The 20,310-nt window shown below is 45.9% G+C and overlaps 1 protein-coding gene across 10 annotated transcripts in view; it reads right to left on the reverse strand.

Moving 5' to 3' along the window:
* SRRM1 (serine and arginine repetitive matrix 1) overlaps nt 1–20,310 on the reverse strand; it is a 639,067-nt gene that overhangs the window by 436,088 nt on the left and 182,669 nt on the right. For all 10 annotated transcript variants that reach the window (XM_085647827.1, XM_085647825.1, XM_085647826.1 and 7 more), the window contains 2 exons: nt 17,045–17,157; nt 13,917–14,117 (listed from right to left, as the gene is read on the reverse strand). In XM_085647827.1, the coding sequence (XP_085503953.1) occupies nt 13,917–14,117; nt 17,045–17,157 (314 nt within the window). The remainder of the gene's footprint in view (nt 1–13,916; nt 14,118–17,044; nt 17,158–20,310) is intronic.

Below are 20,310 nucleotides of genomic sequence, written 5' to 3' on the forward strand. Positions count from 1 at the left end.
AGGTTGGGACCAATGGGTCCCTTCCCTGGGATGGGTACACCCTATTATGCCACCCTCCAGTGGGAGAGGGGCATGAGCCTTTCCCTGGTTGGCTGCGTCCCCCCATCTGCAGGATGGGGGGGGGGGGGGGGGACTGATGTGCTTTACCTCGCCTCCCCCACCTGTGGAGTTGGCAGAGGTGGACACACCTCTCATCCTCATTTGTTATTCCCGGCGGCTCTCCCGCCCAAAGTGGGGGTCAGAACCAGTGGGGACAAGTTGCTGAAAGCAGCAAATGCCTGGAGAAGTTCACAAAGGCGGCCTTTGAAGAATCCCCTTCGTGGACCCTGCCCATCCTGGGGGAGGAGGATTGGCACCTTGTCCCGGGATATGCACTGTTTCAGGCCCCCGAGAGCAGAAGACGCTCGACCCAGGGTTCCAGAAACATGTCTGGTGGTGGCAGCTGAAAGCAGCCACTCAGCCTGGACACTAGTGGTAGGTCGTTTTTCAGGGGGCATCTCTAAGATGCCCTCTGTGTGAATTTTTCATTAAATCCCACACTGGCATCAGTGTGGGTTTAATGTGCTGAAACGTTTAATACCAAACTTCTCAGTTTTCAGTGTAGTCATTATGGTGCTGTGGAGTTCATAATGACAAACTCCCAGGCCCATATACTCTTATTGGCAGCACTGCACTTACAATGTTTAAGAATGGACTTGGACACTGTAGGGGTACAGGGCTCATTCACCTGTACCCCCACCACTGGTATAGTGCACCCATCTAGAGGGGTGACTGATCTATGCCAGGGCAGTGGGTTGTAGGCATTGTACACAGGGATGTGTGCCAGGTCGACTCTTAATTGTGTTCTGCACCAAAACACGCAGCCTATTAAGGCAGTGTGTGAGTGTGAAGGTACAGGACCTCTAAGGGTGGCACAATAAGTGCTGCACCCCTTAGAGTCCTTCTCTGGTCACAGTGCCCTGGGTAGCTGTGGTGCCATTTACCAGGGGGTGACCTGTGGCCAGAGATGCCAATGGGTTTTAGGCGTCAATGCAGTTTAAGGAAAGAACAGAGGCCCTGGGTACCTGGTTAGCAGGAGCCCAGTGCACACTCAGTCAAAATACATCAGCAATTCAGCAAAAAGTGGGGGCAACCATGCAGAAAGAGGTCACTTTCTCACACAACCTCCCTGTGAGAAAGTGGCTCTGTATATACTGTTCCTTAATAGGCACAGGGTGTACAGAGTCCACAGACCCCCAGGGTTTAACAGGAGGTTAAAGTTAGATATAACCTTACTCTCTAAAGTGGTAGCTTGGTCGAGCAGTAAGGCAGTATCAGAGGACAGTGTAAAGCATTTATTGTACACACTCAGTCAGCAAATGGTTCCACACACTCAATAACTAAACTCTAGGCCAATGGTTTATATATAAAAAAATATATGCTTGTTTTATTTTAGAACCAACACTTGGATTTAAAATATACTCTCTCAGAAGGAGATGTTTCATATAAATACTTATGCATATGCAATTAACTTTAGTAAACAGTTGCAAGTGGTTGCAGTAGGTAACTATTTTTAAACACAATACATTGAGCTCAATGGTAAAATCAAGTTATTTGCAACAGATTACTTTTTAGATTACTTTTGGAATTCCAGGACTGGATCCTAGATTCAGTCCTGGGTCAGTTCTCAGAATCAAGTGATGAAAGTCGACTTAAGTACTGTAATGATTTTTAACTAATATTTAGCAATTTTAAAAGTTGACACTTAGAAAATATTTCAGAGAAAACAATCAATGATTCCCTATGGAAGAAAATTCAGGTTATAGGTACAGTATGTTCTCGTTACCTTTGTAATCCAGTACTGGGTGCCTAGACTCAGTACTGGGACCTTTATCCAAAACAGGTAAGTAATTACGTTTTCAGCTATTATACGATATTTGAAGAATATTTAAAGATTGCAGAAATCGACACTTAGAAGAAATTTCACAGAAAAACAGTCAATGGTTTCCTACGGAAGAAAATTGAGTTAAGGGTAAGTACAGTTGTGGGTATTTTTCAGAGTCATTGCTGGGCACCTAGATCCAGCACTGGGAGCTCACCTAAGAGCAGGGGAGTAAATTCGTTTTTGTCACTCGGCTGATTTTTGGTGAATATTTGAAGATTTGAAAAGTCCACACTTAGAAGAAATTTCAGGAAAAAGCCAGTCAATGTTACCCTATGAGGAAAATCGAGTTTGCGGTTTAAGGGGAAGTACTCGACTGGCAGGGTTGAGGTTCTGGGCACAGACTCAGGGGTCTCCGAGGGTCAGGTAGGTACAGTTGGTTCACCCTCAGCGGCTCTAGGGCGGCCGGTTACAGAGAGAGTTAGGCCCAATGTTATCCTATGAGGGATAGGGGGGCCTTGTTTGGTGGCTGCTGACTGGCAGGCCACGCGGCTGTGGGAGCTAGGCTCCTGGTCACTTACGCAGGGCAAGTGGGGAAGTAGGTAGGTGTAGAGTTTTCAATGCCAGGGCCACTCGGGCGGCTGAGTGCAGAGGGCTTTTGAGCCGTCGGGCGCTCAATGGTTTTCAATGGGAAATCTCCGGTTTGGAAAAAGACTGCAAGCTCGGGGACGAGGACTCTTCAGGTGCCACCACCCCTTAGAGAGGTAAGTTGGGTAGTTGGAGGATAGGTAGGTACCCCGGGATTGGGCAGAGGGGGCCGTGGGGCGCCGCGTGCAGGGGTGCCTTTAGGTGTCGGGAAATCTTACCCTCTGTTGATCGCGGTTGGGGGGGCACCTTGTTCTGAGGCTGCAGGCTTCTTCAGGATTGTCGAGGGAGGTCCTTGGGTGCCGGACTCGGGGTCACAGTCGCCGTGGTGTCGTCCTCAGGGTCTTTGTTCACTCCGGCACTGGCCAGGCTTGGCTGGTGCAGAGTGCGCTGGGTTCGCGGTTCCGGGCTGCTGCCAGGGATTAGAAATAGGTTTTCGAGTAGAGCCTCTACTCATGGGAGTCCCAGGGGATTAGAGTTCAAAGGTAGCCAGGTCCTCCGGGGTTTCTGAGGTTGCTGGCCACAAGAGATGCCGGGTTTGGAGCAGGAGCAAGTCCGAGGTCGACAGGCCGGTAGGGCTGGGGCCAAAGCAGTTGGTGTATCCCTCTCCTTTGCAGCTGCAGGGCAGGTCTTCTTTTCTTCTCGCTCTTCTTGTAGTTTCGGAATCTGGAATCTGGGGAACGAAGGTTCAGGGTGCCCCTAAATACTAGATTTAGGGGCGTTACAGGTAGGTGAAGGCCAGGGACCAATGGTCCCTTGTCCTGGGGTGGGTACACCCCCTATCCTGCCCCTCTCCTGTGGGAGGGGGGCAGTAGCCTAATCCTGATAGGGTAGGGCCTCCCATCTTCAAGATGGCGAGAGCCCGGAGATGTGCTTCCTCTCGCCTCCCCCACCTGAGGGGTGGGGTTGGCAGGCTGGCACATCCCCTGTCCTTGTATGGGGTTTCCGGCCAAGCTTCCCGCCAGAGTGGGGGGTTGCAGTGGCCTGGGGAAACTCCTAGAGGCGGCAGGCCTTTGAAGCTTCCCTTTGCTCAGCCTGGGCAGCCTCAGAGCAGAAGTGGATTGTAGGTTAGTTGTAGGAGGGCATCTCTAAGATGCCCTCTGGGGTGCTTGGTACATTAAATCTCACACTGGCATCAGTGTGTGTTTAATGTGCTGAGAAGTTTGATACCAAACTTCCCAGTCTTTAGTGTTGCCATTATGGTGCTGTGGAGCTCGTGTTTGACGAGCTCTCAGCACCATGTACTCTTAAATGGCAGCACTGCACTTACAGTGCCCGGGAATGGACCTGGGTACTGTAGGGGCACAGGGCTCCTGCTCCTGTGCCCACACCATGGGCATAAGGCACCCAGCTAGAGGGGTGACTGACATATGCCTTGGCAGTGTGGGTGTTGGGCATGGCACACAGGGATGTGGACCATGTCGACTCTTCATTTTGTCCTGCACCCAGACACTCAGCCTGCAAAGGCAGTGTGTGTGTGTGTGTAAGGGTACAGGGCCTCTAAGGGTGGCACAAGGAGTGCTGCAGCTCTTAGAGGCCTTCCTTGGTCACAAGGCCCTGGTTACTTAGGGTACCATTTACCAGGGGCTGACATGTGGCCAGGGTTTGCCAATTTGGGTTTGGTTTGTTTTAGGGAAGGAACATAGGCCCTGGGCACCTGATTGGCAGGAGTCCAGGGCACACTCAGTCAAAGTACACTCAGCAATTCAGCAAAAAGTGGGGGAATACCATGCAAGAAAGATGGCACTTTCTCACACTTACCTGTTTTGGATAAAGGTCCCAGTACAGAGTCTAGGCACCCAGTACTGGATTACAAAAGTAACGAGAACATACTATACCTGCAACTTGAATTTTCTGCCATAGGGAATCATTGACTGTTTTCTATGAAATATTTTCTAAGTGTCAACTTTTAAAATAGCAAAATATGGTCTAAAAATCATCACAGTAATTAAATCGACTTATCACTTGATTCCAAGTACTGACCCAGGACTGAATCTAGGATCCAGTCCTGGAAATCCAAAAGTAATCCTAAAAGTAATCTGTTGCAAATAACTTGAAACTTCCTTTGAACTCAATGCATTATTGTGTTTAAAACTGTGTTGCCTATTGCAACCACTTGTAACTTTCTACAAAAGTCAATTGCATATTGCAAAAGTATTCATATAAAGTATCTCATTCTGAGAAAGTATATTTTAATACCGATTGTTGGTTCTAAAATAAAACAAGCATATATTTTTTATATATAAACCATTGGCCTAGAGTTCAGTTATTGAGTGTGTGAGACCACTTGCTGACTGAGTGTGTGCAACAAATGCTTTACACTGTCCTCTTATACTGCCTTACTGCTCGACCAAGCTACCACTTTAGAGAGTAAGGTTATATCTAACTTTAGCCTCTGCCAAACCTCTGGGGACTGTGGACTCTGCACACCCTGTACCTATTTGGGAACAGTATATACAGAGCCACTTTCTCACAGGTATTCTATTCATGGATAGTATTCCCAGGATCAAATCCAGTAACACATTTGTTTCAATTCTACAAAGAAGGTGATACACCTGAGGAATATATTCCTTTCGAGGATATTGAAATTCCACTAACATACCAGGAGCATGAGCTCTGGTTTAAAGGCGCCCTAAAACATTACAATCACATTACCAGGCTCGGTCCACTAGGTAGACCAGGAGCAACATGGCCGATTTTAGCCAGCTACACACCTGACCCGGACAAGGAATTACTTAATAACATACAAAAGCTAATAGAAATATACAGTTAAACCACAATTGTCTGAAAGTCCGATAACGTCTTTCCTAAAAACACTCCTACCTCTTCTAAAAAGAAGTGGGAAAATAGCAAACAGCATTCCAAAGAGAAGTGCTGTCAATCCCGAGGTAGGTCTCCTCAAAAGGAGCCCTTTGAAAGGAGGTACAACCTCAGGAATAGGGTTAATTTGAGAAAATCTGACAGATATCAAGATACTGATACACGTTCCTCTCGTACCTTTCAAATATCATCACAGACATCCGAAAGAAGAGGACGGTCAGAGAACAAAGAAGAAAGCGTGAAGTCCAAAGACGATCAACACGTTCAGAAAAACAGATAAAAACCTCAATTCTCCAAGAAGAAGTTAGCAGGTCTGAAGATCAGACATGCAGAGGATTCTGAGAACGCAATTCAAGAACGGAGAATGGGCTCAGACAATGCTGGACAGTGCAGCAGAAGTTACAGTAGCTCGCCAGAACCTGAAGGGGCTTCTGGAGACAGTGGACATGAATGAGGACAATCAAGATGAAACTGCAGACACCAGGGTTAGTTCTCCGTATAGGTTATAAGAAATAACACTCCGGATGGAGGGAGACATACCAAGAAAAGTGAAAGCTCTCTTTTGGGAGCATCTTTCAAGGGGTTATGATATACTTCTAGCAGAACGAGACTGGCCACCAGAATCTGTCAGGGAGTGCCCACATGGCGAAGTCATTATGCCAGCCTTCTCCAACGATGTTCCAATACATTTAAAATATACTTATGCCAGGAAATGGGCAGTGGCCCAGGCCCCTGCATTGTACAAGAATCATGTAGGATGGGAGGAGGACTCACCTCACCACAAAATCCAGTTAAAAAAAAAAAATCAACCAACTGCACAAAGACAGTACCCAGTTAAGCAAGAAGCTAAAAAACAAGTCAGGGAGATCTTAGATCAACTTGAATACCAGAGGGTGATTGAAACATGCACCTCAATGAACAATCCTTTGTTTCCTGTTTCCAAACCAGACACTACATACCGTCTAGTTTTGGATTACAGACACCTAAACTCATGTTGTAAAACATTTGCAGTGCAAAATGCACATAGTACAGCATTAATGTATAACATTGTGCGTAAAAAGTACAAAACCACATTCGACATTTCAAATTGTTTATTTTGTCAAAATATTGCACCTGAAAGTAGATATTTGAGCGCTTTCTCAATAATAGGAATCCAGGGTCAATTTTGTCGTCTGCCACAGGGGTTCAAGAACAGCCCGGGGTTATTCTCAGCAAGAGTAACAGAGTTACTACAAATTTATGATGACGAGGCATTGTCATATGTCGATGATATATATCTGATAGACGATGACCTGGACAGACACTTGAACAGGGTGAACACCATTATATTGGGCTTCGCCTCTGAGGGTTACAAATTCAACTTTGAAAAGTCCAGAATTGCCCATCTCAACGTTTTTTTCCTAGGATATGAACTTTCAAGTGAAGGCAAAAGCCTGGCAGACAACTTTTCAGAAACGTGTGCGCTGCTCCAACCTCCAAAAACACTGAAGAACTTACAGTCTATTCTAGGTTTCCTGAATTTTGGAAGAACATACATTCTAAACTACGCAGAGAGGGTTAAACCTCTCTACGAATTAATCAAACCTGATTTCAAAGCCACAACTTGGACACAAGGACACACAGAAATTCTGCGTTCACTTCAAACTGACATGTTAGCAACTAAACACTTGCAAAAGCGCTTAAACGTACGCAACTTGGTGATCCGAATCATTCGGAGTCAATGCGGATTCACCTACTTAACTTTTAACGAAGGTGAAAAAGTACCAACTGCATACAAATCACACTTGTATACACAAGCAGGAATGAAATTCACTTCTACCGAAAAAATTCTGACAGCAGTTCAAACCGCTGTAACAAAAGAAAGAGCCTTAGCACAGGAGAAACAAATTATGGTCGTAACTCCTGTATCAGCCTTAGAGACAGTTACTAAAGCTAGCATTCCTAATGCAAAAGCTTTACATCTGAGATGTTTACAATGGGTTAATTCTGATGCTGCAACTGATGTTTTTGATCCTTATTTGAAAACACAAGCATTCCTGCAATACGAACACGAATGTCCTCTGCCTACTAAAATTCTCCCTCTTGATCAGTACGACATTTATACTGACTGATCTGCACAACCCGCTACGGAGAGTAAGGAACATGCTACTTACCAGTATGCATCTGTTCTTGGCATGTAGAGCTGCAGATCTACACACTTTTGCATAGATCAGCATCTGGTGTTGGGCCCGGATGTTTGCAGTTTGTTTTTCCTCTTGGAAAGTCTTTGGAAGTCACGAGGTCGGTGACTCCTCCTTTGGTTCGTATTGCGCATGGGCTTCGACTCCATCCTCAGATTGTTTTTCGCCAGCAGGGAAAGATGGAGCGTAGTAATAATAGTAAAGAAACCCATGTGTGTTGTATCTAAATAAGATAGACTGGAACGGATACCGGTAGCCGGGGAGGCGGGTGGGCGTGTGTAGATCTGCAGCTATACATGCCAAGAACAGATGCATACTGGTAAGTAGCATATTCCGTTTGAGGCATATGAGCTGCAGATTACACACTTTTGCATAGACTATATAGCAGTACCCACCTTAGCGGCGACCACCGGTATCCGTTGCAGTGGTTTGGAACAGTGTTTTTAGTACAGCCTGGCCCACACTAGCTTGTTGCTTGGTTTGCACATCTACACAGTAATGTTTTGTGAAAGTGTGCGGTGTAGACCATGTTGCTGCTTTGCAGATATCATCTAATGGTATGTTCCCTAGAAAAGCCATAGAAGCCGCTATCTTCCGTGTAGAGTGGGCTTTAGGGGGAACAGATAGCGTTCGTTTTGCTTTGTGGTAGCAAATCTGTATGCATTTTACAATCCACCTAGCTATCCCTGATTTAGAGATGGGGTTGCCTTTATGTGGTGGAGAGAAAGAGACAAATAGCTGTTTGGTCTTTCTGAAAGGTTGTGTTCTTTGGATATAGTAAAGTAAGGCCCTTTTAACATCTAGTGTGTGTAGAGCCCTTTCTGCAACAGTTTGAGGTTGTGAGAAAAAAAACGGTAATTCTACCGATTGGTTTAGATGGAAGGGGGAAATGACTTTAGGTAGGAATTTTGGGTTGGTACGGAGAACAACCTTGTTCTGGTGCATTTGGAGAAAAGGTTCTTGTATGGTAAGTGCTTGTATCTCACTGACCCTTCTAAGGGAAGTGATGGCTACAAGAAAAGCTGTTTTCCATGTGAGAAATTGCACAGTTCGCATTTATGCAAAGGTTCGAAGGGCGGTCCCATTAGCCTTGTGAGAACTATATTGAAGTTCCACACAGGTGAAGGTGGTACTCTGGGGGTAATTATTAGTTTTAGGCCTTCCATGAAGGCTTTAATGGTAGGCACTCTGAAAAGTGATAGGTGCTGCCTGTTTTGTAGGTAAGCGGATATTGCTGCGAGGTGTAGCCGAATGGATGTATATGCTAGGTTACACCTTTGTAGATGGAGTAAGTAGCATATGATGTGTTGTATAGACACGTCTAGAGGATTGTGTTGTTATGGCAATAAACAACAAATCTTTTCCACTTGGCAGCGTAGCAGGCTCTATTGGTAAGGCGTCTAGCTTCTCCGATTACATTCATACAGTCCGGGGGAAGGTTAAGGTATCCGAATTCTAGGATCTCAGGAGCCAGATCGCAAGGTTGAGCTGAGCTGGGTCCGGGTGCCTGATCTCTCCATGGTTCTGGGTTAGGAGGCATGGTGAGAGGTGTAGCTTTTGGTGTGGTACTGCCGAGAGTTCCAGCAGTGTGGTGTACCACGGTTGTCTGGCCCATGTTGGAGCTACTAGGATCAGTGTGAGGGAATGCTGTTGTAGCTTTCGCACAACTAATGGAATTAGTGGGAGAGGTGGAAAGGCGTACGCAAATTTGTCTGACCAGTTCATCCATATCGCATTGCCTTTGGACAATGGGTGTGGGTATCTGGCGGCAAAACTTGGGCATTTTTTGTTTTCGTGGGTGGCAAAGAGGTCTATCTGCGGATGCCCCCACATTTGAAAGAACAGGTGAAGAACCTGCGGGTGAAGTTCCCACTCGTGGATCTGCTGCATCTGTCTGCTGAGCAGATCTGCCATGGTGTTTTGGACTCCTGGTACATGCTGGGCCAGGAGACAGATCTTGTGTGGAATTGCCCATCTCCATTTGCTCTGTGCTAGTTGAGAGAGCTGTGGAGAGTGTGTGCCGCCTTGTTTTTGAATGTAATACATGGCCGTCATGTTGTCTGTGCGAATGAGGACTGCCTTGCCTAAAATCTGTGTTTTAAAGGATTTTAGGGCTAGAAAGATTGCTAGTAACTCCAGATGGTTGATATGGAGTAACTTTTGTTGCGGCGTCCATGTGCCCTGCGCTGTGAGGTGTAATAGATGAGCTCCCCAGCCGAAGAGCGATGCGTCTGTTAGTATTATTTGTGGAACCGGGTCCAGGAACGGTCGACCTCTGGAAAGGTTTGTGGTGTTCCACCACTGCAGAGAGCGATGGGTGCGACCGTCTACCAACACCAGATCTGTCAGTTGCTCCTGGGCGTGGTTCCATTGGCGAGCTAAGCACTCTTGGAGTGGGCGCATCTGGAGTCTTGCGTGAGGCACTATGAAAATGCAAGAGGCCATCATCCCTATCAGTTGCATAAACACTCTTGCTGGAAGGGAGTGTTGAGGTATGAATCTTTGACGCAAAGCCTGAATGCTTGCAATCCTGGCTGAATTGGGGTAGGCTATGGCTTTTGAGGTATCTATGGTGGCACCGAGGTATTGCTTTATGTGGGATGGTGTTAGCTGGGACTTTTGGTGGTTCACCGTAAAGCCTAGCTGGTGAAGTAGTTGGATTGTAGTGGCGGTGTGGTGTACACATTGGTTGTAGGACGTGGCTTTTATCAGCCAGTCGTTCAAATATGGGAAGACGTGAATGTGCTGTCTTCTGAGGTGTGCCGCCACTACCACTAGGCACTTGGTGAATACCCATGGTGCTGTTGTGACCCCGAATGGGAGCACCTTGAACTGGTAGTGTTGCCCGTCCACTACAAATCTGAGGTACTTTGTGAGCATGGTGTACTGGAATGTGAAAGTATGCGTCTTTCAAGTCCAGTGTGGTGAGGAAGTCGTTCTGGGAGAGGAGCGGAAGCACCTGCTGAAGCGTTACCATGTGAAAATGGTCTGAATGTATGTATGTGTTTAGGGGCCGGAGATCTAGAATAGGCCGTAGAGTCTCGTCCCTTTTTGGTATTAGAAAAAATAGGGAGTAGACACCTAAATCTTGCTGATTGGCGGGAACTCGTTCTATTGCCTCTTTTTGTAGGAGGGAGATTACCTCCTGTTTTAGTAATGTGGAATGTTCTTGTGACATTGAGCGTTGCCTGGGTGGAATGTTTGGGGGGGTAGATGTCAATTCTAGGCAGTACCCTGAGCGAATAATTTGGGTCACCCATTTGTCTGAGGTGATGGTCTTTCAGACCTGAATTTTGTAGTCTGCCCCTGGAGGGGGGGGGGGGGGGGGGGAAGAGTCATTGGGTAGGCGGTGTGGCAGAGCGGGCGGTATTTGTTTTGCCTCTGCCTTTATTGTTATTGCCCCTATAGCCGCCTCTTTGATAACCCCTTGTGAAGGTGGACTGAGTAGGGGATTTGTAGGAAGTGGACGCGCTATCTGAGGAGTAGCCTCTAGCCGTACTCCGAAAGGAAGAGCGGCGAAAAGAGCGCCTAGGAGGGTGTGACTGCAGGGCTCCCATAGATTTCGCTGTATCAGTGTGCTTCTTCATTTTCACGAGGGCCTCATCTACCTTTGGGCCGAATAGGTGTTCTTGGTCAAAGGGATGATTTAGGATGGAGGCCTGTACCTCAGGTTTGAAACCGGATATTCTCAGCCAAGCATGGCGACGGAGGAGGACGCTAGTGTTAATGGCCCTGGAGGCTGTGTCTGCTGCATCTAAGGCACAGCGTATGGAGGTGTTAGTTATTATCTTACCCTCTTGAATTAATTCATTGGCACTATTTTTGTATCTTTCTGGGAGGTGGTGCATTATGGTTTCTAATTCATCATAAGGCGCCCTATCGTATCTGGCCAATAGCACTTGGGTGTTGGCGATACGCCATATATTGGCTGCCTGTGACGCAGTACGCTTTCCTGACGCATCCAGTAGCTTTGACTCCTTGTCAGGTGGTGGTGCTTCGCCTGACGCCTGGGAGTTTGACCTCTTCCGTGCAGTGGAAACCACTAGGGAATCTAGTGGTGCTGGCCCTTTGATATAGGCAGGATCTGTGGGGGCAGCTTTGTACTTTTTTTCTATGCGTGGGTTAATGACCCTAGCCCTGACTGGGTCCTTAAAAACCTCTGGCGCATGTTTTACCACCCCCTTGAGCAGAGGTAGTATGGAGGTAGACCTATGTGCGGTATCAAAGGTGTCGAGGAGGAAATCCTCCTCTACTGGGTCAGTGTGTAACTCTACCCCGTGATAATGTGCCGCTCTCTGAAGTAGGTGGTGGAAACCTAATGAGTCTTCCGGTGGAGATGGCCTGGAAGGGTAAAGGTCATCTTCTGGGACGTCTGGAATATCTGGATTATTGTAGTTGTCCCATGGGTCTGGGGATCCTGTAGGGGTGGGGTCTTGGGGCACATCCCCTGGATCGTGATATGGGTCCCCCTGATCATCATCGTTTGGAGACTGGGTCGGAGAGCGATGAGGTGGGGGTGGAGAAGGCGGAGGTGGAGAGGGTGGAGGAGGTGGGGAAAGCATTCTGAAAGGGGAGGTAGCAGAGTCCTTCCTCTTTGGAGGTGGAGGCGGAGCCGGTTTGTCCAAATGTCTCTTTTTGGAAGAAGGTGCCAAATGTCCAGTTTTTGGATCCTTGGTAAGAGTTTTTTTGCAAGGGATCCGGTGTAAACAGTTTCTGTGACCATGTTTGTTCCGTAGGCGCCGAAGTTTTCGGGGCCGATGACTTTTTAGGCTTGTCCGTGCCGTGCTTAGTACTGGGCTTGGGAACCTCCGTTTTCATGGTCGGTGCAGAGGTGGGCTTCGGCGTGGAAGTGTCGGTGCCGAGGGCCTTATGGGGTTTGGTCGGTACCGAAGATGACGTCGGTACAGAAAGGCTGGGTTTCGACACCGAGGACGTCGGTGCGGAGCTCGGTGTCGAGGTAGAGGCCGGTTTCTTTTTCGGTGCCGAAGTGTGCTTCTCGGCACCGCTGGAGGGCTGGCTCGAGCCCGAGCCGCCGGAAGGCTTATTTGGCTTCTTCACCAGGCCCGAAGGTGGGGTGTGTGAAGCAGTGTCTCTGGTCTTGCCTAGGCCCGGAGGCGAAGGAGTGACTGAAGCCTTTTTGGGTGTGGGCGCGGGTGTGGGAGGGGGTATAGTACTCACAACCCTCTGCGCCGGGGTGATGTCCTCCACATCTGAGTCGTCGGCTTCGGAAACACAGACGAGGTCCTCTTCGGTGTGCTGCTGTCCTGGATCTTCGATGTCACCCCCGAAGATGTCGACTGGAACGGAGGTAGAGGAGTGCGCCATGTTTCGTCTGGCTCTTCGATTTCGAATAGTCTTTTTCGATCTGAAAGACTTACAGGCCGGACAGTCTCGAGCCTCGTGTTCAGGGGAGAGGCAGAGGTTACACACCTCATGAAGATCGGTGTGGAGTAATTTGGACCCACATCGAGGGCACTTCTTGAAAGGAGTTCTTTCCATCAGCCGGGACCGGAGCTTGGGTAGGCCCGAAGGCCGTCGTCAACGACTGGAATCGAAGATGTGTCGATTGAGACGGTGATTGAGGAGATCTGGATCTGAACAATACCAAGATAAGCGAGGATTCCGCTTCGATCGTCTAACTGGAAATGTTCGGAACCGGAGCGCGAAGATTACATCCGAGCCAGATGGCGGAAAAAAACAATCTGAGGATGGAGCCGAAGCCCATGCGCAATACGATCCAAGGGAGGAGTCACAGACCTTGTGACTTCCAAAGACTTTCCAAGAGGAAAAACAAACTGCAAACATCCGGGCCCAACACCAGATGGCGATCTATGCAAAAGTGTGTAGATCTGCAGCTCATATGCCTCGAACACATGCTTTCTCCAGAACCTACGTTTGAAAACAATTTTAAACTCGAAAATATTTTTTTATGGCTGCTGTCAACTCTCAATGACTATTGATGTTAATTATTCTGTTCTTCAATCTGGTAACATGTATCTTCTGAGTGGCTTTAAATCTCTGGAATTCGACAATTGAGCAGAGTTATGCTTTCCACCTTAGAATCCATTTGTAGAAAGAAATAATCTAAAGCTGGCCACAGCAAAGTGGGGCATTATGAGCGTAGGCTCATTATTATAGTAAGGTATACTGGACTCTGTCTAAGATCAAAGAAAATATCATTTTTCATTACCAGCAAAAGTTTCTGGACTGAACCACTAGATGACGCACAAAGTAAATTATGTGAATCCAGAATAGGTTTACGCAGCAAAAATTAAAGATCTAAACTATTTACAGAAACACAACTCAAAAGTTCAATTTCAAAGATAATATTATCAAGAAGTGAAAGCCAACATGGTAATGTCTCTACAGATATATGCACATTTCCTTGATCAGATATGCCTAGTACTTGCCTGGTTGAAGTTGCTTCCTGAACAGAAGGCTCCCTTATTAACATAGAAGGCTCAGGCTCTGGCGGTTCTGGTTCTCTCTTTTCTGGCATAGGACTAGGACTGCGAGTCTTTGATCTGTGCCGAGGAGATCGTGAATGGCTGTGTTTTCTCTCTCTTCTTCCAGGTGATCGCCTCCGCGGGGAAGACGACCTAGATTTGCGTCTGAGTTAAACAGAAGTTCATTAACATTTAATCTCCAAGAAAAGCTAACAAACAAAAACACTCATGCAGTAATGATGCACTCTACGATCAGTATCAATGATGGCAAAAATTAGGAAAAGGCAATAAAACTGTTAGATTTTAACAGGCCTTTTGAACTTCACATGTTGTTAAAAACTACTATAACATTTATCCTCCACAAATTACAAGCAAAGAAGCCCAGTGACTGTTCAGTACTCGTAGCTGAGAGAGCCAAATGACAGGAGGCTTTCATTTTGCATCAAGCGCCTGAGCCACTGACAGGATCTTCAAAAAACCTTAGTATAACAGCTAGAATACGTAGTGCATAAAAACCAGACATGAGCACCTTGGCAATACAGGATTCAAAGACTAGCATCAGATGCAGAGAACACTTGAAAGTAAAATATTTGGTAGAGCAGAGTGGGGAAGTTCTGATAAGGCTCTATCACCTTTCCAGTGGGTGCAATGGTTTCCGACTTTTAAATCACAGAAACAATTAGGATACAAGAAATACTAACTAGAAAGGAAGGAAATTATTTAGCGCAATAAGTTACAATTACATCTGAACAACATTGGTTTGCTAAAAAGTATTTTTCTAGGCAAGGACGCCTACATTTCGGTCCAACTGAAAAATTCTACTCTTATTGACCAATGTATAATATTTTGGAGATCAATAAGGTCATGTAATAACGGTTTCAAGTCACCTTGAGGTTTTAGTGACACCAGGCCCAAATATCTGACAGCATAAACAAAATCTTTTCCATAGTTTGCTAAATTCAGTTACTATCTCAAGAAAAATAGCTACTTCTCCAGAATACCGGTAGACCAGATTAAGTGAAGGGGAGAAAAAGAAGAGTGAACAGGAGGGTGAATTAAGTAATCGAAGGAACCATCATCGCTATCATAATCATAGGCTAGATAAGTCAATGAGGGTTCTTAAGACCAAGTTACAAAACAGGGAATGCAATGACCTATCAGGATGTGTTTACATATTTTAAAAGTCAAGTTCTGCTGTTCGATAATTTTAAACATCAACTATCTGCATGTGCTATTTTTGAACATGCCACCTAGGCTGTAAACTGCAACGTCCATAAAATATCTTCTACTGACACAGCTTTGAAAGTGGTGTTGCAAATCCCTAGGAAAATTAGCATCTCTCAACATGCACAATGGTGGGCAGTGTGGAGCACCCAAGGAGTGAGCACTGCCTATAATGATCAGACTCCAAACAAATGGGATACACAAGACCCACATTGCTTAAAACTTCTGACCCGAGGCATTAGCTGGAGTATTGGAAGCAGACAAAAACAAAACCTCTTGACAAAAAAACTGGCGTTAAGAAACCTGAGCTCCACACATGTATGTCTAGCTCACTTTAATGGGGAGAAAGGAGGGGCACATTACACCTCAGTGTAACAGGGTATTGCTGCAATACCTCTCACTCCACAGCATTCAATGTCTAGAACATTATCATTCTGTAGAGCACATGGCTGTAAAGGAGGAGGAGGATACAATGTTTCTCATCACTGCTGGAAAGATGACAGTTGGTGACAGGTGAATCTTTAAAGTAGACTCAAAATCCAGCTAACATACAACCTTGTCAGATAAAAGATTCTAAAAACTCCATCATGGAAAATATCTTCCATTTCCCCCAAATGGACCACTTCACTTCGAGACAAAGTTTTTGTGATGGTGTCTAGCATGCTCTTACACCCATCTCAAAACAATGATAATTTGTTTTGCCTCTTGGACTGCATTCATGTCTCTGCAGCTGGTTTGAGATTTATAAATCTACATACAAAAATATCCATTTAGTGCACGTTAGATTCAAGAGGGAAGTCTTAAATTCACAAAATATGCTGGGCTCACTTTAGATTTCCCCTTGTGGCCAAGGTCCTAGAAACGTTAACGGCAACCTCGGATGCAGTTTTTTTTTTAAAAAGAGAAGACGACTCCGGATTTACCCCAGTGGACCTATGTAGGATCCATCACATAGGAATCTCTACCTGTGAGATTTAAAGTTAACTCACAAGCACCTAGAAGCACCAGTGACACTCTCAGTGCCACGTGTAAAACAGAAGGCCCCTGATGGTATTACCTCAAGTCCACAACATACAGGTTCCTGTAAAAATTATAGCAAGCTGGATAATATTTTGTCTGATTCCCCATCGTATATCCGCCATATTAATGATTTAAAGACATATGGTCCTGAAGAAGGTGGATTAAAATAATTTGGATCCATTGAAACGTACGTCAGCCTGTTAGATTTCCCAGCTGGCATCAGAACCATGGACAGTTATGAGGGACCCTCACCAGGAGTTCGCTTTGCATGCAGACTTGAGCTGGACTCTCAATGTTTTTTATGTGCGAATGTGTGTGTTTGGTATGTTAGGAAGAGATGGATGTGAGGTGTGATGTGAGGAGATCATGTTTGTTTCTCTAGATGGGGCTGTGACAAGTTAGGCTGGTTACAGATTTGCATCATGTTGAAACTGAATATGTAGTATTCATAAAGTGTACTGTATATATTGACACTATATATGCTTGATTTCTTTTTTTTCTTGTGATATTATAAGATAAATTCAACAAAAAAAAAAAAAAAATCCTATGTTTAAGGAACAAAGAAATTATTCTAAAAAAAAAAAAAACGTTAAATAAATGTACCTTTGCAGTATTTAATGATTGTCCCAGAGAAGGAAAGCCCAGCAAACTAAGTTTAGCTTTTGATGAATTGTAGAAGGTCGTGTGGGAGGTTCATTCCTAATTTATATTCCTATTTTCTCCCTTCTCCCAGACCTCAAAATTAATTTTAGGTGGTACCTTACACTATTGTATATTAACTAGCTTATGACAATATCACTAGGAGGGTTTGTGGGAAAAGGTTAACAAAACTTAAGAAAAAAACGTACCTTCTTGGACTTCTGGATCTTCTGTCCCAACCCCTCATTTCTCGATCTTCTTTGTCCTTTTTATCTTTCTCTTCATCTTGCTTCTTTAAAAAAGCCAGCTTTTCTTGCTCAATCTGCAAAAGGAGGATCACATACATAAATCTAGGGATAGACCATTTTAACAAATCAAACTTAATTACACTGGCCTGTTTATTAAGATTGAAAGATATACAATGGAAGGGAAAGTTAAGTAACAAAAGCAACACCACTGTGATTGGGAAACCGATTTAGTGATACCGGGGTCTTCAATTTTAGAAAATGGGACCAAATACCCATTTTTTCCATTGGAGATGTATAGGATGTGGTCGACTGAAGTTTTTCAAGCAACTGCAATGTAAAAGGGATAACTGGCAGTCCATTATGAATTTAGAAGTAAAGTGTATTTTTGTGAAATACATAAGGCCCAACACTGACCTACTCAGTTCTCCACCGGAGCATAAAGAGCTGTGCAGCAGCGAAGACTCAGACTAGCGACCTCCAGAACCCTGTGAGAACTTCCTACCTTCAAGAAAGGTTCCTAATCTCCAGCGGACAGAATAAACTCTACCCTTAGGAACCGCAAAACACGCCCCGGATCCACCTCTGCACCAGACTCCTACGGACCGAGTTCCAGAGGCCCACCGGTACTGCGAAGGTTCCCCAGCGCTTCGGAGCCGAAGTCTACAATGGGCTGACCCCTGCCTGAATCCTCCTCAACACCTGCCAGATAAGAGTTTTCCGACGCCCAAGAACACGCCTGCACCCAAAGTCCCTGGGACTTCGGGACCACAACCTTCAGTGTCCGTATGTCCCCTAGAATCTCTACTTACATGGGCATCTGTGGGATTTCTTCGCCCAGCCTCCTTGCCTGAGCCTGCCTTCAAGGCCGATCACCCCCATTGGTTAACATTGCGTACCCGACGCTGTGTTGGTACTCTGCCACCCTCCGCCCCATAGCCGCTGAGGGTGTGCTGCCTTTAACCCCCCTCCTGTACTTACCTTAACTCCAGGAAATCGACCCCGACAACGCTTTACTCAACTGTGAGCAGTGCGACTCAGAGTAACCTCAGTAAATACTAAAGAAAAATTTACCTGTCCTTCGGCCGGATCGCCCCGTTTTCTCGGCACCAATCCTGCATGGCGCCTGCTCATGCTCTCCTGCCAGGAACAGGAAGGAGGCAGCCTCCCTCCCCTAAACCAATCACAATGCTGCAATAGAAGCGTTGTGATTGGTGGGGACGCCGCCCAGCCAGGGGCTTACGGGGAGGCCATTTTCTCCATATATGCGGCATTACAGCCTGCATGAAGCAAGGGCAGGGAGCACATGACTGGTTTGGGCGACCCCAGAGGGCCCACCAAACCAGTCATGCGTGCTGAGGAGTGGTCACACCACTCCTCCCCTGCAGTGGCCTGCTCGCAGAGCAGACCCGCCCACCTGCAACAAAACCCTTTTGTTACACTTTCTCGCAGTGCGAGAAGCAGAAATATAAAATGGCAATAACCATTTTATGCTTCTGCTTCTCATACTGCGAGAAAGCAGTGGAGCGACGCTCCTCCGCCCTAGTGGAGGAGCCGCCCCTGCCCCAAAGTGGTAGCTGGGCTGAGCAGTTACGTATATAAGAGGGTAGTGTGAATGCATTTGGTGTACATATGTGAGAAAGTGGCTCTGTATATACTGTTCCCTAATAGGTAAAGGGTGTACAGAGTCCACAGTCCCCCAGGGTTTGACAGAGGTTAAAGTTAGATATAACCTTACTCTCTAAAGTGGTAGCTTGGTAGAGCAGTAAGGCAGTATCAGAGGACAGTGTAAAGCATTTGTTGTACACACTCGTCAGCAAATGGTCTCACACACTCAATAACTGAACTCTAGGCCAATGGTTTATATATAAATATATGCTTGTTTTATTTTAGAACCAACACTTGGAATTAAAATATACTTTCTCGACAGGAGATGTTTCATAAAAATACTTTTGTATATGCAATAGACTTTTTAGTAAACAGTTACAAGTAGTTGCAGTAGGCAACTCTATTTCTAAACACAACAATACATTGAGCTCAATGATAAATTCAAGTTATTTGCAACAGATTACTTTTTAGATTACTTTTGGAATTCCAGGACTGGATCCTAGATTCAGTCCTGGGTCAGTACTCAGAATCAAGTGATGAAAGTAGACTTAATTACTGTAATGATTTTTAAACTATATTTAGCTATTTTAAAAGTTGACACTTAGAAAATATTTCAAAGGAAACATGCAATGATTCCCTATGGAAGAAAATTCAGGTTACAGGTACAGTAGGTTCTCGTTACTTTTGTAATCCAGTACTGGGTGCCTAGGCTCAGTACTGGGACCTTTATCCAAAACAGGTAAGTAATTACGTTTTCAGATATTATATGATTTTTGAAGAATATTTAAAGATTGCAGAAATCGACACAGAAGAAATTTCACAGAAAAACAGTCAATAGATTCCTATGGAAGAAAATTGAGTTTAGGGTCAGTAAAGTTGTAAGTATTTTTCAGAGTCAGTGCTGGGCGCCAAGATCGAGCACTGGGAGCTCACCTAAGAACAGGTGAGTAATTTCGTTTGTTACTCGGCTGATTTTTGGTGAATATTTTAAGATTTGAAAAGTCCACACTTAGAAGAAATTTCAGGAAAAGGCCAGTCAATGTTACCCTATGAGGAAAATAGAGTTTGCGGTTTAAGGGTAAGTACTTGACTGGCAGCGTTGAGGCATAGACTCAGGGGTTCCCAGGGTCAGGTAGGTAAAGTTGGTTCACCCTCAGCGGCTCTAGGGCGGCCGGGTGCAGAGAGAGTTAGGCCCAATGTTATCCTATGAGGTATAGGGGGGCCTTGGTTGGTGGCTGCTGACTGGCAAGCCACGCGGCTGTGGGAGCAGAGCTCCTGGTCACTTACTCAGGGCAAGTGGGGAAGTGGGTAGGTGTAGAGTTTTCACTGCCAGGGCCACTCGGGCGGCTGGGTGCAGAGTGCTTTTGAGCCTTCGGGCGCTCAATTGATTTCAATGGGAAATCTCCGGTTTAGAAAAAGACTGCAAGCTCGGGGACGAGGACTCTTCAGGTGCCACCACCACTTCGAGAGGTAAGTTGGGTAGCTGGAGGATAGGTAGGTACCCCGGGATTGGGCACAGGGGGCCGTGGGGCGCCGCGTGCAGGGGCTCCTTTTGGTGTCGGGAAATCTTACCCTCTGTTGATCGCGGTTGGGGGGGGCACCTTGTTCTGAGGATGCAGGCA

The sequence above is a fragment of the Triturus cristatus genome, chromosome 3_2 (genome assembly GCF_964204655.1).
Source record: "Triturus cristatus chromosome 3_2, aTriCri1.1, whole genome shotgun sequence".
In the NCBI taxonomy this organism is placed as follows: domain Eukaryota; kingdom Metazoa; phylum Chordata; class Amphibia; order Caudata; family Salamandridae; genus Triturus; species Triturus cristatus.